Source organism: Scyliorhinus torazame, chromosome 11 (assembly GCF_047496885.1).
Source record: "Scyliorhinus torazame isolate Kashiwa2021f chromosome 11, sScyTor2.1, whole genome shotgun sequence".
Classification (NCBI taxonomy): Eukaryota; Metazoa; Chordata; class Chondrichthyes; order Carcharhiniformes; family Scyliorhinidae; genus Scyliorhinus; species Scyliorhinus torazame.
The window spans coordinates 53,205,049-53,231,622 of NC_092717.1; the positions used below are offsets into that span (position 1 = coordinate 53,205,049).

Consider the following 26,574-nt stretch of genomic DNA (forward strand, 5'->3'; position numbering starts at 1 on the left):
CTCCAGTTTGAAACCTGATGCAAGTTGAAAGGAGGAAAGCAAAATATGCATAAAGATTTTAAAGGAACAGAACTTTTAACAGACATCTCTTTGTGCAAGTAGTGGCATGTTCTATTTTTAGAGAGAGTGGTATATTTAAATGATGAGCACTGTACCTTTTAATCCATTACTTCTCTAGTCACAAAATGGTGCAAATGAAGGAAGGTAATTTGTGCTTCCTGACTCTAACGTTTTAAACAGTTAAGTTATAGCAAATTGTGCACAATTTTATTTATCAGTCCATAGCAACTTCCACTCTTACCTCCATATGTATGTGGAATAAGATTGTATTGCTGGTGTGCAAAATGGCAAATGGGTGGATAAGAATTTAAATACTCCTGTTGCCACAAATCTTGTTCTTCTGTACTGGGCAAGTTACCTTCCAAAAACCTTGATGGGGAGGAGAGAAAACAGCACATACACGGACAAAAGCATATGGCTACTTTTTCCTAACAGCAGTGTGGGTATGTCCGCACCATAAGGACTTTAGAATTTTAAACTGACTCACCATCTTTGAGGGCAGTTAGGGGTGGTTAATAAATTTTGGCTTTACCAGCATGTCCCATGAGCAAATACAAATAATCCAAGGATGTTGTAGGTTTTCTTCATGAGCTCTCCACATATATAGAGAAATTGCTTTCATCTCATGGTTTTGGAAAATCTTCTGCCATCCTGCTACAGTAGTTTCAATCTGAGAGGAGCTTTAATTCTCGTTTCCAGTCCAAATACTAGGTGTATTCCAGTTTTCTCCTGTACCAGAGCAGGGTTTTACACTATTAGTTCTATAGTTGTCATTCAAATTCTTTTGGCTCTTGCTCCAGTTTCAGTCACCAGAAAAGTTTAGGGACAGAATTTTGTTAATTACTTTGTTGAAAGTTATGCCTTTGTGAAAACCAGTTCAGAATTCGAGAAACCAAGTTGATATTAATTTATAAAGGTCTGCTTTATGTGCTAGAAGTGCAAAAACTTCTTGGAGCTTGTTGGAAACTTTAATAGTTATTTTAATTTAGCAGTCTTTTTAATAAGATCTCTAGTGAGATCACTGTTCTATTCCTATTGTTTCATTGTTCTACTATTCCTTATTCAGGTCTGACTGTCAGCTGTAACTTAATACTTTGTGTTTTTATTGTTTTTGTAGAATATTTTCCTTCTTGGATGTTGTCACTCTGTGTCGATGTGCTCAGGTATCCAAGGTACAGTGTTATACTTTCAATTGCTTTTTATTAATCATCTGAGCAAAATATATATTAACAAATAGTTGGGTGATTTTTGCCATTTCAATGCCATGCACTATTGTTTGTAGTAATTTTTTGCAGTTGAAGTAATTAAAACAGTTACTTCATGGCGGCACTGTTTGTTAATTAATTTGATTTCCATAATTTTTTTAACATGATGGAGCTGAAAGGGTGAGAACAGTTGAGCAGTTTATATGATATTTCTGTTGCTTCAAGGGGAAGCCACGCACAAGCAGTGTGTATAATCCCAATGAAGCATTCTTAATTTTAAAGGTGTTTTTCCTGTTTTGTTTAACAATGCTTTTGGCAGAAAAACATCATCTTGGAAATAGACAGCAGGCTGTCAGTATCTACGACGAGAAACATTAGATTAACACTGGGTATAACCATTGTCAGGTGGTCTTCTGGTATAGCTTAGCACAAATACTGACCTGTTTATTATTATTTAAGACCTTTGGTGACCTAACAGTGTGTTTTCCAGCAGCTAATTCTTAGCATGTTGAATTTTTTGGGTGTGAATTTTTAAACTAATTTTGGAAGGTACTTATCAGTTAAAATATTACGGTTGTTTCCAGCGCAGTTGCTTTGTATTTAATTTATAACACACTGCTGCTTGCAGGATTAAAAAAACAAAACTGTTTCCTAATAATTTGAAGTTACTTGTTCAATAATTACGTATTAAGTTTTATTAAGAGTCTTTTTAATAAAAATACGATGGATTACTTGAAGACTTTTCAATAAGATAAAATATAACTGAATGCTCTCTATGTTCCAGATCTATTTTTGATATCTTCTGACTGATCATTAGACTTGAAAAGTTCTTCTCCTGTGCAAATGTTATAATAATAATAATCTTTGTTGTCACAAGGAGACTTATTTAAACACTACAATGAAGTTATTGTGAAAACCCCTAGTCACCACATTCAGGCGCCTGTTCGGGTACACGGGAGGGAGAATTCCGAATGTCCAAATTACCTATGAAACTGGGGGCTGTAATTAAAATAAAGTAGTTGAACAATTTGTGTCTTAATATTTTGCTTACAAGCGATTATGAGTTTTATTGAAGGGAATACTTTGATTTTCTGTGCCAATGGATTATTTATATGATTTTGAGTATGTCAAGAGGAACTTTAAATTGCCTTTATAACATTCACATTCCACTGCAAACCAATTAAAAAATGAAGTTACAATGGTTCTTTTGTATTGTACACCAATGGAAATGTGGGTTAACCCAGTCTGCCTGCCTCTGGATTACCCTTCTTTGATAAGGAACATAAGATAAGGAACATAAGATTTTCCATGTAAGTCAAAAGATTGTGAGGCTCCAAATGTAAACCTATGCAAAATAAATGTTTGGTACAGAATATATGAATTTTAAATAGAATATGCAACTCCGAATAGGCCATTTGGTCCTACAAGTCCTTACTGGCATTTATGCTCTACTCAAACCTTCTTCCATCCTTCCTTATCTAACTATTACAGCTGAACCTTCTATTCTCTTCTCATGGTTATCTACCGCCCTTAAAAGCATTTATACAATTCGCTTCAGCCACTTTCTGCATAACCAGATGTGACTAACGTGATACATTTTCTGAGGAGGCAACAAGCAGGATCAATGAGGGTAGTCCATAGGGATTTGTGCAAAGCTTTTGATAAGATCCATCTGGCAAACTGGTCATGAAAGAAAAATTCCATGGGATCCAAAGCAGAGTTGCAAGTTGGATCCAAATTGGTTCAGAGACAGGAAGTGCCTGGAAGGCTCTTTTCAGGAGGCGTTTTGAAGGCTTCAATACTGATTTTTGGGGTATATGTCAATGATTTGCACTTGAATTTTGGAGTTATGATTAAGGCGTTTGCAGATTATACAAAATTATCTGCGTGGCGGACGAGGAAGATGGAAGTTGTAGACTACAGAAAGGTATCAATGTACAAGTCAGGTGAGTGGGACAGTGACAAATGGAGTTCGATCCAGAGAAGTGTGAGGTAATGCATTTGGGGAAGGCTAACAAGGCAAGGAAATACAAAATAGATAGTATGCAGAGCGGTATAGAAAAACAGAGCGACCTTGCAGTGCATGTTCACACATTGGAAGGTGGCTGGACAGATAGATAAAGTGGTGAAGAAGGCATACGGGACATTTGCTTTTATTAACCAAGGCATAAAATATTAGAAGTAGGGAGATTATGCTGAAACTGTAGAAAACGCTAATTAGGCCACAGCTGGAGTACTGTGTGCAGTTCTGGTCACCGCACTCTGTAGAGAGGGAACAGAGATTTCTGATGTTAGACCATAAGACATAGGAGTGGAGGTAAGGCCATTCGGCCCATCGAGTCCACTCCACCATTCAATCATGGCTGATTTCAACTCCATTTACCCGCTCTCTCTCCATAGCCCTTGATTCCTCGAGAAATCAAGAATTTTATCAACTTCTGTCTTCAAGACACTCAATGTCCCGGCCTCCACCGCCCTCTGTGGCAATGAATTCCACAGACCCACCACTCTCTGGCTGAAGAAATTTCTCCTCAACTATGTTCTAAAGTGACTCCCTTTTATTCTAAGGCTGTGCCCCTGGGTCCTAGTCTCCCCTGCTAATGGAAACAACTTCCCTACGTCCACCCTATCTAAGCCATTCATTATCTTGTAAGTTTCTATGAGATCTCCCCTCAACCTCCTAAACTCCAATGAATATAATCCCAGGATCCTCAGACGTTCATCGTATGATAGGCCTACCGTTCCTGGGATCATCCGTGTGAATCTCCGCTGGACCCGTTCCAGTGCCAGTATGTCCTTCCTGAGGTGTGGGGCCCAAAATTGCTCACAGTATTCTAAATGGGGCCTAACTAATGCTTTATAAAGCTTCAGAAGTACATCCCTGCTTTTATATTCCAAGCCTTTTGAGATAAATGACAACATTGCATTTGCTTTCTTAATTATGGACTCAACCTGCAAGTTTACCTTTAGAGAATCCTGGACGAGGACTCCCAAGTCCCTTTGCACTTCAGCATTATGAATTTTGTCATTGTTTAGAAAATAGTCCATGCCTCTATTCTTTTTTCCAAAGGCAAGACCTCGCACTTGCCCACGTTGAATTTCATCAGCCATTTCTTGGACCACTCTCCTAAACTGTCTAAATCTTTCTGCAGCCTCCCCACCTCCTCCATACTACCTGCCCCTCCACCTATCTTTGTATCATCGGCAAACTTAGCCAGAATGCCCCCAGTCCCATCATCTAGATCGTTAATATATAAAGAGAACAGCTGTGGCCCCAACACTGAACCCTGCGGGTCACCATTCGTCACCGGTTGCCATTACGAAAAAGAACCTTTTATCCCAACTCTCTGCCTTCTGCCTGACAGCCAATCGTCAATCCATGTTAGTACCTTGCCTCGAATACCATGGGCCCTTATTTTACTCAGCAGTCTCCCGTGAGGCACCTTATCAAAGGCCTTTTGGAAGTCAAGATAGATAACATCCATTGGCTCTCCTTGGTCTAACCTATTTGTTATCTCTTCAAAGAACTCTTAACAGGTTTGTCAGGCACGACCTCCCCTTACTAAATCCATGCTGACTTGTCCTAATCCAAACCTGCACTTCCAAGAATTTAGAAATCTCATCCTTAACAATGGATTCTAGAATCTTGCCAACAACCGAGGTTAGGCTAATTGGCCTATAATTTTCCATATTTTTCCTTATTCCCTTCTTGAACAGGGAGGTTACAACAGCGATTTGCCAGCCCTCTGGGACTTTCCCTAACTCCAGTGACTTTTGAAAGATCATAACTGACGCCTCCACTATTTCTTCAGCTATCTCCTTTAGAACTCTAGGATGTAGCCCATCTGGGCCTGGAAATTTATCAATTTTTAGACCTCTTAGTTTCTCTAGCACTTTCTCCTTTGTGATGGCTACCATATTCAACTCTGCCCCCTGACTATCCTGAATTGTTGGGATATTACTCATATCATCTACTGTGAAGACTGACGCAAAGTACTTATTTAGTTCCTCAGCTATTTCCTTGTCTCCCATCACTAGATTACCAGCGTCATTTTGGAGCGGCCCAATGTCTACTTTTGCCTCCTGTTTGTTTTTAATGTATTTAAAGAAACTTTTACTATCATTCCTAATGTTACTGGCTAGCCTACCTTCATAATTGATCCTCTCTTTCTTTCTTTCTCTCTTTGTTATCCTCTGTTTGTTTTTGTAGCCTTCCCAATCTTCTGACTTCCCACTACTCTTTGCCACATTATAGGCTTTCTCTTTTGCTTTGATGCATTCCCTAACTTCCTTTGTCAGCCATGGTTGCCTAATCCCCCCTCTGATAACCTTTCTTTTCTTTGGGATGAACCTCTGTACTGTGTCCTCAATTACGCCCAGAAACTCCTGCCATTGCTGTTCTACTGTCTTTCCCACTAGGCTCTGCTCCCAGTCGATTTTCGTCAGTTCCTCCCTCATGCCCCTGTAGTTACCTTTATTTAACTGTAACACCTTTACATCTGATTCTACCTTCTTTCTTTCAAATTGGAGATTGAATTCTACCATATTATGATCACTGCCTCCTAAGTGCTCCCTTACTTTAATATCTTTAATCAAGTCTGGCTCATTACATAACACTAAGTCCAGAATGGCCTGTTCCCTCGTGGGCTCGATCACAAGCTGTTCCAAAAAGCCCTCCTGTAAACATTCAATGAATTCCCTTTCCTTGGGTCCACTGGCAGCATTATTTACCCAGTCCACCTGCATATTGAAGTCCCCCATGATCACTGTGACCTTGCCTTTCTGACATGCACTTTCTATTTCGTAGTGCATTTTGTGCCCCTGGTCCTGACCACTGTTAGGAAGCCTGTACATAACTCCCATTATGGTTTTTTTTGCCTTTGTGGTTCCTCAACCCTACCCACACAGACTCCACATCATCTGACCCTATGTCGTTTATCCCTCTGGACTGGAGGAATTTAGCTAGGAAGGAAGGTTTGATAGGCAAGGATTTTTTTTAAACTGAGAAGGCTGAGGGGAGACCAAATTGAAGTGTGTAAAATTGAGGGGTCTAGATAGTGAATGGAAAGGCCCTATCCCCTTTTCTTGATGGGTCTATAACCAAGGAGCACAGATTTAGTTTAAGAATCAGGAGATTTAGAGGGATTCGGTCTTTTCACCAGGAGGGTGGTAGGATCTGTAGCTCACTGTCTGAAAAGGATGGGAGAGGCAGAAATCATCAATATTTAAAAAGTATTTGGATATGCACTTGTAGTGCCATAACCTACAAGGCCAAGTGCTGTAAAATGGGATTATGCTAGATGGCTACTTGTCAACTGGTGTGGACACAATGGGGTGAATGATCTCCTTCCTTCCTGTAAATGTCTGATTCTCTAAACTTTCTAGGATTCTCACCGATCTCTGGTGAAGAAATTTCTTAATTTCCTTTTTTTGGGTGACCATCATATATTGATGACCTTGAATTTTGCTCTTTCCGACAAGTGCAAACATTTCCTCTCTCTATCTTTTCTATCAAAACTTCTATTTTTAGAGATCGTTATTAGACCTCTACCTTCCCTTTTCAAGATCAAGAAATCCAGTCAGTTCATCTCTTCCAGATGGCATAACCTCTCATTTCTGTTATCACCCCGTAAATCTAGTTTACACAATGAACAACCCTGATTCAATGAAGAATGCAGGAGAGCATGCCAGTGGAAGCACCAGGCATACCTAAAAATAATATGTCAACCTGGTGAAACTAGAGTACTGGACTGCTTTCTTGTCAGACAGTGGACGCTGTGGTTGATCCCACAACCAACAGTTCAGATCAAAGCTCGCTAGTCCTGGCACATCCATTCAGGTATGATTGTGGACAATTAAACAACCAAACAAAGAAAGAGGCTCCACAAATATCCTCATCCTCAGTGTTGGGAGAGTCCAGCACATCAGTGCAAAAGATCAAGCAGAAGTGCAGAGTGGCTGATCCATCTTCCTCCGGTCCCCAGCATTGCAGATATCAGTCTTCAGCTGAACTATTATTTCCATGTGCTATCAAGAAACGGCTGAAGGCCCTCAATACTTCAAAGACTAAGATCCCTGACAACATGCTTGCAGTGGTCATGAAACTTGTGCTCCAGAACCAGTCACAGACCTAGTCAAGCTGTTCCAGTACAGCTTGTGACAATGTGGAAAATTGCCTGGATGCGTCCTGTCCACACAAAGTAGGACAAATCCAACGAGTCAACTACCGCCCATTAGTGAACTCTTGATCATCAGCAAAGTGAACGAATGTGTGGTTGATGGTGGCACTTAAACAGGCGTGATCTGCTTACTGACTTTCAGTGTGGATGTAGGACCATTCAGCTGCTAACCTCATTACAGCCTTGACCCAAACATGGACAAAAGAGCTGAACTCTAGAGGTAAGATGAGAGTGACTGCCTTGCTATCAAGGCAGCATTTGATTGAGTGTTGCATCAAGAAACTCTAGCAAAACTGGAGCCAATGGGAATCGGGTTGGGGGTGGTGGGAGGGATGGGAAGGCGGAAATCAATGTCCCAGGGCATTTCTGCATGAGCTCCTTAGGGTGGTGTCCTTGGTCCAAACATCTTCAGCTGTTTCATCAACAACCTTCCTTCCATCATAAGGTCAGAAGTGGAGATGATTGATCTACACCATTTGCGCTCCACAGATACTGAAGCAGCCCGTGTCCATATGCAGCAAGACCTGGGCAATATTCAGGCTTGGGCTGATAAGTGGTAAGTAACATTTATGCCACACAAGTGACCGGCAATGACCATTTCCAATAAAACTATCATGGATCGAGGATTGGCTGGTAGAAGACACAGAATGGAGATAACGGGGTCTTTTCCAGGATGGCAGCTGGTGACTAGTGGTCTTCCACCGGGGTCAGTGTTGGGACCACAACAATTCACAATATATATATTAACGATCTGGAAGAAGAAACTGAGGCATTGTTGCTAAATTTTCAGATGATACAAAGATATGTAGAAGGACAGGTAGTATTAAGGAAGAGGGGAGCCTGCAGAAGGACTTGGACAGATTAGGAGAGTGGCCAAAGAAGTGGCAGATGAAATACAATGTGGAAAGGTGTGAGGTTATGCAGTTCAGTAGGAAAAATAGAGCCATAGACTATTTTCTAAATAGGAAAAGGCGTTGGAAATCTAAAGCAAAGGGATTTAGGAGTCAGAGAGTTCAGGATTCTTTTAAGATTAACATGCAGGTTTAGTTGCCATTTAGGAAGACAAATGCGATGTTAGCATTCATTTTGAGAGGGCTAGAATACAAGAGCAGGTCTGGTCAAAAGCTCTGGTCAGATATTTGGAATATTTTGAGCAGTTTTGCGCCTTGTATCTAAGGTTGGATGTGCTGGCCTTGGAGGGAGTCCAGAGGAGGTTCGCAAGAATGATCCCGAGAATGAAGGGCTTGTCATATGAGGAGCGGCTGAGGTCTCTGGGTCTGTACTCGAAGGAGTTCAGAAGGATGAGGGGAGATCTCAAAGAAACTTACAGAATACTGAGAGGCCTAGATGGAGTGGACGTGGAGAAGACGTTTCCACTAGTTGGAGAGACTAGAACACAAGGGCATAGCCTCAGACTGAAGGGACGATCCTTTAAAACTGTGATGAGGAGGAATTTCCTCAGCCAGAGGGTGGTGAATCTGTGGAACTCATTGCCGTAGGTGCTGTGGAGGCTACGTCACTGAGTGTCTTTAAGACAGAGATATATAGGTTCTAGATTAATATGGGGAGCAGGCTTACAGGGAGAAGGCAGGAGACTGGGGATGAAAACATATCCGCCATGATCGAATGGTGGAGCAGACTTGATGGGTTGAATGACCTAATTCTGCTCCTTTTGCTTCTGGTCTAAAAGAGAAACTAACCATATTGCCTTGACAATGGCATTACCATTGCTGAATCCCTCACTTTCACATCCTGGAATTTATCATCAACCAGAAACTGAACTGGGCCAGTCATGTCAAAACTGGTGCCACATGAGTAGGTCAGAGACTGGGAATTCTGCAGCAACTCTCTTGCCTGTCCACCATCACAAGGGACACATCAGGAGTATGACTTGCCTGGATAAGTGCAGCTCCATTAACACTCTCTCGATGCTCGACACCATCCAAGACAAAGCAGGCCTGTTAGATTGGCACCACATCCACCACTGTAAGCATTCACTCTCTTCATTACTGCCACAAAAATCTCAAATGGATTGGTCTTGATTTAATAAATGGAAAACCAAGGGATAACAAGCAAACTGGTGTATTTGAGCCAAATATGGTCAAAACCAAGAGTCTGAAATTTTCAACAGAAGCTGCAATTAACAACCTTCGCATTGATAGATGAGCACGAGACACTTAAATCAGTGTTTTTCAAAGTGCGGGTTGCTACTTACGTGTGAGTCGCAGGTGGGTGACTGGAGGGTTGCGCCATTCCCACGGTGGTCCCAATCGCTGGAGAAACACCCAACGGTTGCTACTGGCTTTTAAATTGATAATGGTAGCTGCTGCCGCCTTTTAAATGAAAAGGCATGAGGCTGTGTGGAATCTTCTGGCCAGAAGCAGCAGCAGAGAGCAGGGAAGTGCTGGTGAATGAGAGAGGAAGTTTCAGATTTTGGAAGAGAAGTGGCAGGTGAATTTGAGGTTAAGACCCCAGACTCCGTTATTAGCTTACAGCTGACTCCAAATTAAGATACTACGTTGATGTAGCTGACCTGTGATGCAACATTGAAAACACGCTAAAAGCCCATGAGGTTGTCAGCATTCTGGAATATCATCTCCCAGGAGTATCCAGTGCTGAGTAAAACCAGCTTTTTGTTGCTATTGCCCTTCACGGCGACCTGCATGTGCGAGGTTGAATTTTCAGTTTTTATAAAGGTGAAGTCTGCACCTGATATTCATATTGCCCTCTCCTCCTTTGAGTCTGGACCAAGCAGGCTCCCCTTTCGCATTAAAGATAAGAAAACATGGCATGTGTCATGAATGTCAGCCAGAGTGCGTCGCGAGGTTTGACCGGTTGATAAAGGTTGGTCCTGGGAAAAAAAGTTTGAAAAACATTGACATAAATATTGCACTGTCGCAACTCACCAAGGCTCCTTTGACAACACCTTCTAAACGGTGACGCCTCCAGCTACATGGGCAGAAAATGTATGGCAACACCACCACCTGCAAGTTCCCCTTCAAACCACACAATATCCTCACTTGGAACTACATTGTTGCTGGGTCAAAATCCTGGAACTCCCTTCTTAAAAGTACCATGGGTGTACCTACACCACACGGGCTGCAGTGGCTCAAAAAGGTAGCTCACCACCACCTTCTCGGGGGACAATTAGGGATGGGCAACAAATGCTGGCCCAGCAAGCGATGCTCAGATTCCATGAAAAAATAATAAAAAGATTCCCCTCCATCCCTTCCCCCAAAATGTAATTGACGGGCCCCTGGAAGATGTTTGATCTATTTTGCACACTTCTCTCCTCCCTTCAGGAACTACAATGGAGCTCCCTTCATCTTCCTCTTCCATCCTACTAGATTCTGTATTCAATGTATCTTCCTCCGTCATTTCTGCCAACTCCAGCGTGATGCCGCCACCGAATACATCTATCTCTCCCTTCTCTTTCATTTAAGCATTCTGAGATTCTGGTCCATTACTCAATCATCCACAAACACCCCCCCCTATCCTAGGGCACTTTCCATGAAAGTGCAGGAGATGCAACACCTGCCCTTTTACCACCTCTTTTATTATCAGGCCTCAGAATATACTTCCAAGTGAAACTGCGATTTGCTTGTACTTCCTCTCCACCCCCGTACACACTCTATTTCCCCACCCCTCACACATGCTCTCTTCGCCAACCCCCCCCTGTATCCAGCACCACCACCTGCACCCAGTGCAGTGGGAAATTTTGAGGTACTGGAGCTCTGAGAAAATGTGTTGGCCATATAATTTATCAATATTTAATTACATTGTTTTCCTATGTATTAATCATTTGAGTCTCCAAAAGTCAGTAAAACAATGAAAATATTAGTGCCGGTTAGCTTTTTATTTCAAATCATAAATCATGGAATTATTAGTCCTTTAGCTTAGCTAGAAATTCATTATGCAACAGTTTAATTGCCTAATTCAAGCCTATTAAAAACATGAATTATGGAGGTTTATCAACAAAATATGAAGCAAAACTGAGTAAATAGAGTTACGATACAGATCAACCACAGTGGCAGAGCAAGCTCAAGAGGCTGAATGGCCTAATCTTGTTCCTGTGTTCCTATGTTAATATTAATGAATAACTCTTTCTTCCGTCAATTCAAACTAGTCCAGATCTCAAAGAACTATTAGTTAGCTACATTAATGGCTCGCATAGTATCTCTCTGATTATTTTCCTGCATTCAAGGTTAGATGTTATCAGGTCCAGCAACCCGATCAGTCAAGGTTAGATGTTATCAGGTCCAGCAACCTAATCATTCGAGGTTAGATGTTATCAGGCCTAGCAACCCAATCATTCGAGGTTAGATGTTATCAGGTCCAGCAACCTGATCATTTGAGGTTAGATGTTATCAGGTCCAGCAACCCGATGATTCGAGGTTAGATGTTATCAGGTCCAGCAACCTGATCATTTGAGGTTTGATGTTATCAGATCCTGCAACCAGATCATTCACGGTTAGATGTTATCAGGTCCAGCAACCCGATCATTCGAGGTTCGATGTTATCAGGTCTAGCAGCCTGATCAATCTTCAGTACAAGAAATGGCCATTTGTGCATTTACATTCAAGACGTCAATATCCAAAGTATATATACCTACCACTGTATTATCTTCAGGTTATTCATTAAGCCTGCCTTCTCAACGTTGCTCCATGCCTGAGGTGTGGTGATCCTCACGTTAAATCATCACCAGTCAGTTCTCCCCCTCAAAGAGAAAAACAGCCTATGGTCATCTGGGACTACGGTGGCTTTATCTTTACCTGTATCATCTTCAATAGTAAAAATGAATATAGAACATATATATTTACATTTTAGGCATATCGTACTCTTCAACCCTAACCTCCGCGCTAAATCTTTCAAAGGACCTATGTGGCTTTACTGGCTACTAACACAATTTATAAAGCTTCACCATGGGAATGCCACCTTTTCCTTCCCAATGCATTCTTGGCATTCAGTTGTGGCTTTAGTTAACTTCAGCTGTATCTGATACCTATTATCGCAATCTTGCCAATGTTGCAGGTGAAATATTTAGTTTTAAGGCTACTTTTTATTTTTCTCCTCTATAACTTATTTCCATCAACTAGCACTCTCCAATCTTGAAATCTTAACTTAATTTCTACTTGATGATTTAACCCATTCTTACAGCAGGTACCAGGTTGTCTGCAGTAATAATTTTCTCAGTCAAATAAAATATGATACAATGACTATTGATATGAATTGAAGGGTTGTTGGACATAATGTTCCCACAATGGCAAGAATAGACTCCATCAGATGCTCTATACCTGAATTATTTTTTAAAAAGTGAATTATGGGAAATAGGACAATGTGAATAGTTCTTTGAGCTATGCAGACCTTGGTGGGCCAAATAGCTTTCAGCAGTGCTGTGAAATTCTACGGTTCCCACATGGAAATCTGCTATCATCTCAGGAGTACCGCTACTGATTAAATCCATTACTACCCAGCATGTTGAGTAATGAAGGAACTTCTTGCCTGAACTTCATCTGTCTTTTCCCTCCTATACTATCTATTGAATAAGATGACACAAATTTCTGACCAATTATTGTCGTTTCACAATAAAATATAGTTAAATTTGTTATGCATCAAATAGGATAAGTGAAGTGATTAACAGGCTTCTAGGGTCAAAAGAAGCCTCTATATTCTTTGAGAGTTTGGCTTTACTTGACCAAAGTCTTGGATTCTTTTAAACTATTTTTTATTGTTTAATTTGAAAAAAATCAGCATGAAACACGTGCCACAAAGTCAATCATATTCTCAATTTCTTAAAACTTCTGTATTGCTTCTTCATAGCTGGAAATAACATTACAAACATACATTGCGTAAGCAGCGTCTAAAGATATCAGAAAAACTAATGTAGGATGATATTAGAAGTGCTAGCAGGGAGCTTCTGTTGCATAAGTTACCTTCTGGTGCTTGGGACTTCAGTTGAAAATTTCACTTGAGCTGTTTTGAATTTTGTACGCTTGAGTAAGAAAGGTATGCTTTTGTTGGGTACCACTATAACCTAGCCTACATAATCTCAACTGAGTGAATAATAACTGGAGAGTTCCAACTCTTATGAAGCATTCAACTCTCTAATATATAGAATGTCTCCATAAGAAGTGTGTGTAAGGATCCTGCCAAAAATCTTTGTCCATTCTGTGTTTCTTTTTCATTCCTGTCCTGCTGATTGCCTTTAAACTACAGTTTTCTTGCTAGCTGCTGCAACATTGAGATTTTTGCTTGAGCTACAGGCTTTAGGTAAACTAAAACATCCCTGGTGTAATTAACTAGCTTCGGACTTGCCTTTTATGTTCTGTGGCAGAGCCCATGATGTCCGTTTGATAGACTTGGCAAGCAGCTAATCGGTGAGTCTGGAATTCTGAGACATCACCTGTTCTCGCTAGTGATTGGTGGAATCATTTAGAACATTCTGGAAGAAAGGCAGGTCATGTGAAGAGATCCATTTTGACCTGAGTTAATTGGATTCAGGCAGGAAGCAGCTGGAAGGCGTGCTCTCTCTCTGCCAGGTGATTTAAGGGGCTCATAGCCAGACCCATGAAGGCACTCCTATTTAGAAGACTGCAGTCAGACCTGTGAAGGGAACTACTGGAGTGAAAAGTTGCAAGTATACTCACCGATCAGGTCTGAAACAGTTTGATCCTTTGTCTGAATGCCTGGGGAAAACCCAGCCTGAGATCTCTCTTCATGAAAGAGGCAGAATATCTGCATTGAGGCAAACAGAGAAGGGCTGTCTGGATATGGGGTCTGCTGTAATTTCTCGGGTATAAAGCTCAAGTAATTTTGCAGGGAGACGGAGGCTCCATTTGGTGGTCGAAGGATAGAATTGCAGCAACCTGAATCGCCTGTGTAAATCAATTCCTAAGAGGGTGGCATTCTGAGAAGACTGCCGCCTACAGAGTGCGCAACTCCAGCAGTGAAGATCCTGAAATCTCTCGCATTTCTTAATCCCTATTATTTTTTCTAAAGTATTTTTATTCTCCTTTTTCACATTTCCTCCCAAATTTACACCCACCAAGAATAAACAATAATCAGCAACAAATATGTCAATCCCCATAACAATAACAATGATCCCATTCTCCCACCAACCCACAAACATTGGCCCGCATGTTTACATAAACAAATGACAAAAAGGAATCAGGCATTACCCATAGTCACCCTTAATGCACACTGCCCCCCAACCCTACCACCCGTACCCCCCCAACTAATGTTCGATGTTATCCAGTTCTTGAAAGTGCATAATGAATAATGCCCATGACTTGCCCCTCCGTCCTACCCCTCAGTTCAAACTTAACCTTCTCAAGAGTCAAGAATTCCAACAGGTCCCCCCGCCACGCCAGGGCACAGGCTGGAGAGGCTGCTCTCCATCCCAACAGAATCCGCCTCCGGGCGATCAACGAGGCGAAGACTACGATATCTGCCTCCGCACCCGTTTCCAACCCTGGCTGGCCCGACACCCCGAATATGGCCTCCCGGGGACCCGGGTCCAGTTTCACATGCACCACCTTGGAAATTACCCGAAAAACCTCCTTCCAGTAATCCTCTAGCTTTGGACAGGATCAAAACATATGACCGTGGTTAGCGGGGGCCTCCCCCGCAACGTTCACACACATCTTCTACTCCTTCAAAGAGTCGGCTCATCCTCGCCCTCGTGAGGTGTGCTCTGTATACCACCTTCAGCTGTATCAGCCCCAACCTCACGCACGAGGTGGAGGCATTCACTGTCCGGAGCACCAGACCCCCTCCTCTATGACCTCTCCCAACTCTTCCTCCCACTTTGTTTTGATCCCTTCCAGTGGTGCCTTATCCTCTTCCAAAATAGCTCCGTACACCGCTGACACTACCCCCTTCTCCAGTCCCCTTGTCGTCAGCACCTCCTCCAGCAATGTGGAGGCCGGTTCCTCCGGGAAGCTCTGTATCTCCTTTCTGGCAAAATCTCAAACCTGCATGTATCTAAACATTTCTCCCTGCTCCAGCCCATACTTCGCTTCCAGCTCCTTCAATCCTGCAAACCAACCCCTAAGAAACAAATCTTTTAGCGTCTTTTTAAAAAAATATATTTTATTGAAAACTTTTGGCCAACCATCACAGTACATTGTGTATCCTTTACACAGTAATATAACAATATAAATAACAATGGCCAGTTTTATAAACAAGAAATAAATAATATATAAACAAAAACAAAAACAAAACTAAAAGGCAACTGCCTTGTCCCAGATAAATATTCTCCAAAAATATGTTCTGCTGCTGCTGTCTTCTTCTTTTCCATTCCCGTGAGGTGTTCAACGAACGGTTGCCACCGCCTGGTGAATCCTTGAGCCGATCCCCTTAGGACGAACTTAATCCGTTCCAGCTTTATAAACCCTGCCATGTCATTTATCCAGGTCTCCACACCCGGGGGCTTGGCTTCCTTCCACATCAACAGTATCCTGCGCCGGGCTACTAGGGACGCAAAGGCCAAAACATCAGCCTCTCTCGCCTCCTGCACTCCCGGCTCTTCTGCAACCCCAAATATAGCCAACTCCCAGCTTGGTTCGACCTGGACCCCCACTACCTTCGAAAGCACCTTTGTCACCCCCACCCAAAACCCCTGTAGTGCCGGACATGACCAGAACATGTGGGTGTGATTTGCTGGGCTTTTCGAGCATCTCACACACCTATCCTCTACTCCAAAAAAATTTGCTAAGCTGTGTTCCAGTCATATGCGCCCTGTGTAACACCTTAAATTGTATCAGGCTTAGCCTGGCACACGAGAACGATGAGTTTGCCCTACTTAGGGCATCAGCCCACAGCCCCTCCTCTATCTCCTCCCCCAGCTCTTCTTCCCATTTCCCTTTCAGCCCATCTACCATAAGCTCCCCCTCGTCCCTCATTTCCCTATATATGTCTGATACCTTACCGTCCCCCACCCATGTCTTTGAGATCACTCTGTCCTGCACCTCCTGCGTCGGGAGCTGCGGGAATTCCCTCACCTGTTGCCTCGCAAAAGCCCTCAGTTGCATATACCGGAATGCATTCCCTTGGGGCAACCCATATTTTTCGGTCAGCGCTCCCAGTCCCATCTACAAACAGATCTCTCAATTGTGTTACTCCTGCTCTTTGCCATGTTCCAAATCCCCCATCCATTCTCCCCGGAGCAAACCTATGATTATTTATTATCGGGGACCACATCGAGGCTCCCGTCTTTCCCCTATGCCGTCTCCATTGCCCCCAAATTTTCAGAGTAGCCACCACCACCGGGCTTGTGGTGTATTTCTTCGGTGAGAACGGCAACGGCGCCGTCACCATGGCTTGTAGGCAAGTCCCCCTACAGGACGCCTTCTCTAATCTCTTCCACGCCGCTCCCTCCTCTTCTCCCATCCACTTACTCACCATTGAGATGTTGGCGGCCCAGTAGTACTCACTCAGGCTCGGTAGCGCCAGCCTCCCCCCAATCCCTGCTACGCTGCAAAAATCACTTCCTCACTCTCGGGGTCTTCCCGGCCCACACAAAACTCATGATACTCTTCTCAATCCTTTTGAAAAAAGACTTTGTGATCACCACCGGGAGGCACTGAAACACAGAGGAATCTCGGGAGGACCACCATTTTAACCGCTTGTACCCTCCCTGCCAGTGACAGGGATACCATGTCCCATCTCTTGAAGTCCTCCTCCATCTGTTCCACCAACCGCGTTAAGTTTAACCTATGCAATGTACCCCAATTCTTGGCTATCTGGATCCCCAAGTAGCGAAAGTCCCTTGTTACCTTCCTCAGCGGTAAGTCCTCTATTTCTCTGCTCTGCTCCCCTGGATGCACCACAAACAGCTCACTTTTCCCCATGTTCAGCTTATATCCTGAAAATTCTCCAAACTCCCCAAGTATCCGCATTATCTCTGGCATCCCCTCCGCCGGATCCGCCACATACACCAATAAATCGTCCGCGTAAAGAGATACCCGGTGTTCCTCTCCTCCCCTGAGTACTCCCCTCCACTTCCTGGAACCCCTCAATGCTATGGCCAGGGGCTCAATCGCCAGTGCAAACAATAATGGGGACAGAGGACATCCCTGCCTCGTCCCTCTATGGAGCCGAAAATACGCAGACCCCCGTCCATTCGTGACCATTCGCCATCGGGGCCCTATACAGCAGCTGTACCCATCTAATATACTCATCTCCAAAGCCAAATCTCCTCAACACCTCCCACAAATAATCCCACTCCACTCTATCAAATGCTTTCTCGGCATCCATCGCCACCACTATCTCCGCTTCCCCCTCTGGTGGGGGCATCATCATTACCCCTAGCAGCCTCCGTATATTCGTATTCAGCTGTCTCCCCTTCACAAACCCAGTTTGGTCCTCATGGACTACCCCCGGGACACAATCCTCTATCCTCATTGCCATTACCTTGGCCAGAATCGTAGCGTCTACATTTAGGAGGGAAATAGGTCTATAGGACCCGCATTGCAGCGGGTCTTTTTCCTTCTTTAGGAGAAGCGATATCGTTGCCTCTGACATAGTCGGGGGCAGCTGTCCACTTTCCTTCGCCTCATTAAAGGAAGGTCTTTAGTACTCTTTACTCATCAGTAGTGGGGCAAGCAAGTCCACATATTTCCTATAAAATTCGATTGGAAATCCATCCGGTCCCGGAGCCTTCCCCGCCTGCATACTCCAAATTCCTTTCACTACTTCCTCTATCTCGATCTGTGCTCCCAGTCCCACCCTCTCCTGCTCCTCCACCTTAGGAAATTCCAGCCGGTCCAGGAAGCACATCATTCTCTCCTTCCCATCCAGGGGCTGAGCTTCGTATAATCTTTTATAGAATGCCTTGAACACTCCATTCACTCTCTCCGCTCCCCGCTCTATCTCTCCTTCCTCATCCCTCATTCCCCCTATTTCCCTCGCTGCTCCCCTTTTCCTCAATTGATGGGCCAGCAACCTGCTCGCCTTTTCCCCATACTCATACTGTACACCCTGTGCCTTCCTCCACTGTTCTTCTGCAGTACCCGTTGTCAGCAAATCAAATTCTAGGTGTAACCTTTGCCTTTCCCTGTACAGTCCCTCCTCCGGTGCCTCCGCATATTGCCTGTCCACCCTCAGGAGTTCTTGCAGCAACCGCTCCCGTTCCCTACTCTCCTGCTTTCCTTTATGTGCCCTTATTGATATCAGCTCCCCTCTAACCACTGCCTTCAGTGCCTCCCAGACCACTCCCACCTGGACCTCCCCGTTATCATTGAGTTCCAAGTATTTTTCAATGCACCCCCTCACCCTTAGACACACCCCTTCATCTGCCATTAGTCCCATGTCCATTCTCCAGAGTGGACGCCCTTCTGTTTCCTCCCCTATCTCCAAGTCTACCCAATGTGGAGCGTGATCCGAAATGGCTATAGCCGTATACTCCGTCCCCCTCACCTTCGGGATCAACGCCCTTCCCAAAACAAAAAAGTCTATTCGCGAATAAACTTTGTGGACATAGGAGAAAAACGAAAACTCCTTACTCCTAGGTCTACTAAATCTCCATGGGTCTACTCCTCCCATCTGCTCCATAAAATCTTTAAGCACCTTGGCTGCAGCCGGCCTCCTTCCAGTCCTGGACCTCGACGTGTCCAGCCCTGGCTCCAGCACCGTATTAAAATCTCCCCCCATTACCAACTTTCCCACCTCTTGGTCCGGGATGCGTCCTAGCATGCGCCTCATAAAATTGGCATCATCCCAGTTCGGTGCATATACCTTTACCAAGACCACCGCCTCCCCCTGTAATTTGCCACTCACCATCACGTATCGACCCTCGCTATCCGCCACTATGGTCTTTGCCTCAAACATAACCCGCTTCCCCACTAGTATAGCCACCCCCCTGTTTTTCGCATCTAGCCCCGAATGAAACACCTGCCCCACCCATCCTTTGCGTAGTCTAACCTGGTCTATAAGTTTCAAGTGCATCTCTTGTAACATAACCACGTCTGCCTTAAGTTTCTTAAGGTGTGCGAGTACTCGTGCCCTCTTTATCGGCCCGTTCAGCCCTCTCACATTCCACGTGATCAACCGGGTTGGGGGGCTTTTTAACCCCCCCCTTGTCGATTAGCCATCCCCTTTTTCCAGCTCCTCACCCGGTTCCCACGCAGCTGTGTCCCCCCCAGGCGGTGCCCCCCCCGCCCACCCCACCCCATTCCGGCTCCCCCCTCCCCAGCAGCAGCAGCAACCCAGTAACTCCCCCCTCCCACCCACCCCCGCTAGATCCCCCACTAGCGTAGTTACACCCCCCATGTTGCTCCCAGAAGTCAGCAAACTCTGGCCGACCTCGGCTTCCCCCCGTGACCTCGGCTCGCACCGTGCGACGCCCCCTCCTTCCTGCTGCCCTATTCCCGCCATGATTATCATAGCGCGGGAACAAAGCCCGCCCTTCCCTTTTGGCCCCACCCCCCATGGCCAACGCCCCATCTCCTCCACCTCCCTTCCTCCCTCCACCACCACCTGTGGAAGAGAGAAAAGTTACCGCATCGCAGGATTAATAACATAAAACTCATCTTTTCCCCCCCCTTTTTCCCCCCTCTTCGCCCCCCATACTCGCCCCACCACTTTGTTTCAAACGTTCTTTTTTAATAACCCGCTTATTCCAGTTTTTCTTCCACAATAAAAGTCCACGCCTCATCCGCCGTCTCAAAGTAGTGGTGCCTCCCTTGATATGTGTCCCACAGTCTTGCCGGTTGCAGCATTCCAATTTTTATCATCTTTTTGTGAAGCACCGCCTTGGCCCGATTAAAGCTCGCCCTCCTCGCCACCTCCGCACTCCAGTCTTGATATACGCGGATCACCGCGTTCTCCCACCTACTGCTCCGAGTTTTCTTTGCCCATCTAAGGACCATCTCTCTGTCCTTCAAACGGAGGAATCTCACCACTATGGCTCTAGGAATTTCTCCTGCTCTCGGTCCTCGCGCCATCACTCGGTATGCTCCCTCCACCTCCAGCGGACCCGCCGGGGCCTCCGCTCCCATTAACGAGTGCAGCATCGTGCTCACATATGCCCCGACGTCCGCTCCTTCTGCACCTTCAGGAAGACCAAGAATCCTTGAATTATTCCTCCTTGCGTTATTCTCCAGCACCTCCAGTCTCTCCACACATCGTTTATGGTGTGCCTCATGCATTTCCGTCTTCGCCACCAGGCCCTGTATATCGTCCTCGTTCTCGGCAGCCTTTGCCTTCACGACCCGAAGCTCCCGCTCCTGGGTCTTTTGCTCATCCTTTAGCCCTTCGATCGCCTGTAATATCGGGGCCAACAGCTCCTTCTTCATTTCCTTTTTAAGTTCTTCCACGCAACATTTCAAAAACTCTTGTTGTTCAGGGCCCCATGTTAAACTGCCACCTTCCGTCGCCATCTTGGTTCTTGCTTGCCTTCCTTGCCGCTGCTCCAAAGGATCCACTGCAATCTGGCCACTTCCCTCTCCTTTTTCCATCTGTTTCCAGGGGGGATTCCCTTCTGGTTTACCGCACAGTGCTTCTAGCCGTTAAAATTGCCGTTGGGGCTCTTATTAAGAGCCCAAAAGTCCGTTCCACCGGGAGCTGCCGAAACGTGCGACTTAGCTGGTCATCGCCGCACCCGGAAGTCCATCTTTTAGCGTCTTAATGCCCTTCTCGTCCCATTTCTGGAAATTTCCATCCCACCTCCCTGGCTCAAATCTGTGGTTCCCCCGAATCGGCATTTCCCTTGACCCGGCCCCCAACCCGAAGTGTTGGCGAAACTGCCTCTAGATTTTCAATGAAGCTATTATTACCGGACTCTGAGTATTTCCCCGGAGCTATCGCGAGCGGCGCTGTTGCTAGTGCTTTCAGTCCCGACCCCCCTGCACAGACTCTCCTCCATTCTGACCCACTGGGAATCAACCCCTCTGACCCAGCTCCGTACCTTCTCCACATTCGCTGCCCAGTAGTAGTACATCAGGTTCGGAAGACCCAAACCCCCTGCCTGCCTTCCCCTCTTTAGCAGCACCTTTCTCACTCTGGCCACCTTTCTCACTCTGGCCACCTTCCCTCCCCATATGAACGAGGTAATCCTTCCCTCAATCTCCCTGAAAAAGCCTTTGGCAGGAAAATCGGTAGGCATTGAAAAATAAACAGAAATCGCGGCAACACATTCATTTTAAAAGCCTGTACCCGACCTGCCAGTGACAGAGGGAGACCATCCCACCTTGCCAGATCGGCTTTCACTCTCCCCACCAAACTAGAGATGTTGTACCTGCGAAGCCTCCCCCATTTCCGGGCAACCTGCACCCCCAGATACCTAAAGTGAGTCCCTACCCTACGGAATGTCAGCCCCCCCACTCCTGCCCCCACCCCCGGCCGAGACACCACAGAATATTCACTCTTGTCTAGGTTCAGCTTGTACCCCGAGAAAGACCCAAATACCCGCAGTAGCTCCAATATTCCCCCTATCGACACACTCGGTTCCGACACATATAACAGCAAATCGTCGGCATATAAGGACACCCTATGCTCTATCCCCCCCCCGCACTATTCCTTTCCATGCTCCCGAACTTCTTAATGCGATGGCCAACGGCTCAATCGCAAGTGCAAACAGCAGGGGGGACATAGGACATCCCTGCCTCGTCCCACGGTGGAGAGAAAAGTATCTCGAGCTGATGTTGTTTGTGCGGACACTCGCCTTCGGCTCCTTGTATAGTAGCTTTACCCAGTTCACAAATCTTGGTCCAATCCTAAACCGCTGCAGAACTGCCACCAAGTACCCCCATTCTACCTGGTCAAATGCCTTCTCGGCGTCCAATGCCACAACCACCGCTGTTTCCTTCCCTTCCGCCGGTGCCTTAACGATGTTCAAAACCCTTCTAATGTTCGAAAAAAGCTGCCTCCCTCTCACGAACTCCGTCTGATCCTCACCTATCACCTTCGGGAGGCACTCCTCCAGCCTACCCGGCAGCACCTTCACCAATACTTTTGCGTCCACAACAGTGAAATCGATGCCTGACCCAAGGTTTGTGGCAACACCCCCTTCCCTATCGCCTCTTCAAACATCCCCACCATCAGGGGTGCCAGCTTATCCTTGAATTTTTTATAATATTCCACCGGAAACCCATCCGGCCCTGCCACCTTCCCCGACTGCATCCTCCCAATCGCATCTTTTATCCCCTGCTCTACTATTGCTCCTTCTAATGTAGCCCTGTCCCCCTCCCCTAGCCTCGGGTACTCCAACCCATCTAGAAATTCCTGCATCTCACGGTCTCCCCCGGGTGGCTCTGACCTGTGCAACCTCTCATAAAACTCCTCAAAAAACTTGTTAATCAGCTCCGGAGCCAAAACCAACTTCCCTGCTCTATCCCTCACCTGAAGAATTTCCCTTGCCGCTGCTTCCCTCTGGAGCTGACCTGCTAACATACTTATCTCCATGCTCATAAAGTGCACCCCTTGCTCGTCTCAGTTGGCGCACCGCCTTCCTGGTAGACAGTCGGTTGAAGCTCGCCTGTAGTTCCTTCCTCTTTTCTAGCTTCGCTGGGTCCCCATCTTCTGCATAACTCCTATCTACCACCAACATCTCATCTATTACTCTCTGCCGCTCCAGCCTCTCCTTTTTTTCCACCCTGGCCTTAAACAAAATGACCTCACCCCTCACCACCACCTTTAGAGCCTCCCAGACAACTGCCTTCGACACCTCACCCGTACAGTTGAAACCTACATATTCCTTAATTACCTTTTCAATTTTCTCACAGAACACTTGGTTCCCCAAAAGCCCCACATCCAGTTTCCACCCCGGCCTCTGCACTACCCCCTTCTCCAGTACCATAGCCACCCAATGCGGAGCATGATCTGACACTGCAATTGCCAAGTATTCCGACCCCTTCCCCCCCAGCCAACAAAGCCTTCCGCACCACAAAGAAGTCGATCCGCGAGTATACCTTATGGACCGCTGAGAAAAACGAGTACTCCCGTTCCCGTGGGTGCAGGGTCCTCCAAGGCTCCACCCCTCCCATTTCCACCATTAGCCCAGCCAGCGCCTTCGCCCCCCCTGATGGGACCAGCGAGCGCAGCCGTGATCTGTCCAACCTTGGCTCCTGCACCAAGTTCCAGTCGTCCCCCCCCCGCACAATCAGTTTGTGTGTGTCCAAGTCGGGGATGGCCCCAAACATCTTCTTTGCGAATCCCGCATCGTCCCAATTGGGACCGTATATACTTAACAGCGCCAATAATCTCCCCTCCAGTGCCCCTGTCACAATCACATATCTACCCCCCTGATCTGCCACCATCTTCTCCATCTGGAAGCGTACCCTTTCGCTGACCAGCACCTCTACCCCTCGAGCCCTTCCGTCAAATCCAGAGTGAAACACCTGACTAACCCAGCCCTTTTTAAGTTTCACCTAGTTCTTCACCCTCCAGTGAGTCTCCTGCAGCATTGCCACATCGGCTTTCAAACTTTTAAGATGCGCAAGCACCCTTGACCTCTTGACAGGACCTCCTAGCCCACTCACGTTCCTATCCTAACTGGGGGTCTCTCAACCCCCCTCCCCTACCCTTCTTATCCACCATCATCATACCACCGGGCCCTGCTCCATAAGCCTGACCCGCCCCTGTCCATTGTTAATATCCCCCCCCCCATTTCCCCTTGAAAAAACATCTCCCAGCATCAATCCCTTCCCCAGCTCTCGCCCGCCTCGTAGGTCCATTGAAGCCTGCTATCCAGGCTCCAACGTCTGCAGCCCTCTCGCCTCACCTCCGTTCACTAGCTGACTTTAGTTAGCTAGCGCTGGTGGTTCCCCCCGCCAAGATATATCGTCCCCTTCCACCCAGTTCCAGAGAAAGAAAAAAGAAAAGCAACAATCCAACCCATACAATTCACTAACATAAGATTTAACCGTCGCAACACAGAACGCCAATCAACCCAACCATTAACTTGAACTCTGTTACAATGCAAAGAGAAGTAAATTACAATACACATCAGTAAAAAGAAAGTTGTAGCATTTTACATTTTCCAGCTGCCCAAACACAGTCCACAGTCTCTCTTCCAGTTCCGCTCCTCACGTCTGTCCCAAGCTTTCTGCCCACACGAACGCCTCAGCCGCCTCCGCTGTCTCAAAATAAAAGTCTTTGGTGTTATACGTTACCCTCAGCTTTGCCGGGTACACCATACCAAATCGCACCCCCTTTTTGTACAGTGCCGCCTTCACCCGCCCAAACGCCGCTCGTTTCTTTGCCAACTCAAGTCCTGATAGATCCGAACTCCTGTACCGTCCCACTGCACCTCTCGCTTCTGCTTCGCCCAGCTTAACACCACCTCCTTCATGCAGTACTGATGGAAGCAGATAATTACTGCTCTTGGTGGCTCATTTACCTTTGGCTTCGGCCTTAATGACCGATGAGCTCGGTCCAGCTCGTACTGGGAGGAGTTCTCACCCTCCCCCATCTTCTTAGCGAAGTACTAAGTTGGCCTTGGGCTCTCTGTCCCTTCGGGCAAGCCCACAATTCTCAGATTGTGCCGTCTCGAGCGGTTCTCCAAGTCCTCGAGCTTTGCTCGGAGTCCTCTATTGACCTCCACCACTCTCTGCAGCTCGTCCCCCATCAAGGTGAGCTGGTCGCTGTGCTGCGACACGGCTTCCTCCACTTCCTTCATCTTCTCGCCCTGCTCTCTCACCTTGGCCGATGTCTTTGCCACAGCTACCCTCAGAAGGGTGATTGCCTCCTCCACCAATGATTTCCATGCGCCCGCTGTCTCCTTCCTCAAAGCCTCCATATGCCTCGTAAACTGCTTTTCCAGCTCCACCGCCATCACCTCGGTCATCTTTTCCACCGTAAGTAGTGCAGCCCCACCATGCGGCCCGGCATCCGCCATCTTGTCAGCGCTTTTGCTGGCCTTTTCATTCAACGGCGAACCCGGGTTTTCTTCCTTCTTCCTAGCTGTTTTCCGCATCCTCTAACGACTTATTATTTCTTCTCTCTTTCTTCAATCCGAAAATAACTAAATAATTATTTTCACAAATTTTTTCCCAAAAATTCCAAAGTCAAGAAATCTCTTCCCCCGGGGACCAGACTTCAAACTCCTCAAAGATCCATTTTCAGTGGGTGCTGCCAACCCCCCCCCCCCAATTTGGGAATAGGTAGACTGGTAGACCATTGTTCGTTTATTTCCATTTTATGCTCATCTGTTACTCTTGTTATAAATAAACAGTTCGTTAATGTTTATTGATAAATCTGGCACCTGTTACTCATTGGAGCAGTCAAGGGTTAAAGATCTCAGGGAAACACACAAGTTATTGGTTAATTCACTTATATTGTGACTCCAGGATCTGTGGGGCTGGAACTGACCACGCACTCACCAAAGGTGTCACAACACGTGGGCATGCGGTACTCAAATGGAACTCTGTTAACGGGTGTACTGTGACCCAGTCATAATATTTAGAAATAACTGAGATGAAATGAGCAGAAAAAAAATCTAAATATACAAACATCCTTGTGAATGTAGTATAGAGTTTAGATCGCACAGAAAAAGCTAATAATATTTGGGATTTTTTTCCATCTTGCTGAATAAGAAGATACTTGAGATGCCTTAATGCTGACCTTGGTCATTGCAGCGAGAGTCAATCAGCCTGTTGCTCGATCAGCGAAACCTGGACCATGGCAGTAATTGGAAACGTAACCATAGAAAAAACCTCCTAAAGCAGTTCTACACCAGCAAATTTAAGAACTTTGCATATACTGACAGAAGAAAGCATTCCACTATCATTGTACTGTACTTGAAAATACTTGATGAAATTTTGAGGTAGGAGAAAGCAAGAATCTGAGTATTTGCATTTTAAGGAAATACTTCAAGTCTACTGTGAGAGAATAAACAAAAATGAAATCAAAAAATGAAATTCTATACATCCGAGGGATTCGGAGGGAACTGCATTTTAAACTTATTTTGTAAGGTTCTTGACCATTAGAAATCAGGTGCTAAGTACCCAAGAGATCTGTTTATTTTGATGTTGATGGAACACTGGCACAAATGTTTTAATTGTTTTTATCAACTATTTTGCAGGCATGGAATATCCTGGCATTGGATGGCAGCAACTGGCAGAGGATTGACTTGTTTAATTTTCAGACAGATATAGAGGTAAGGAGCAAAATATTTATCATTGCATTATTCA

The 26,574-nt window shown here is 45.7% G+C and overlaps 1 protein-coding gene across 4 annotated transcripts in view; it reads left to right on the top strand.

Annotated features, from left to right (window-relative positions):
- Positions 1-26,574, top strand: part of fbxl2 (F-box and leucine-rich repeat protein 2) — a 355,919-nt gene that overhangs the window by 114,925 nt on the left and 214,420 nt on the right. For all 4 annotated transcript variants that reach the window (XM_072467255.1, XM_072467254.1, XM_072467253.1 and 1 more), the window contains 2 exons: positions 1,178-1,232; positions 26,466-26,540. In XM_072467255.1, the coding sequence (XP_072323356.1) occupies positions 1,178-1,232; positions 26,466-26,540 (130 nt within the window). The remainder of the gene's footprint in view (positions 1-1,177; positions 1,233-26,465; positions 26,541-26,574) is intronic.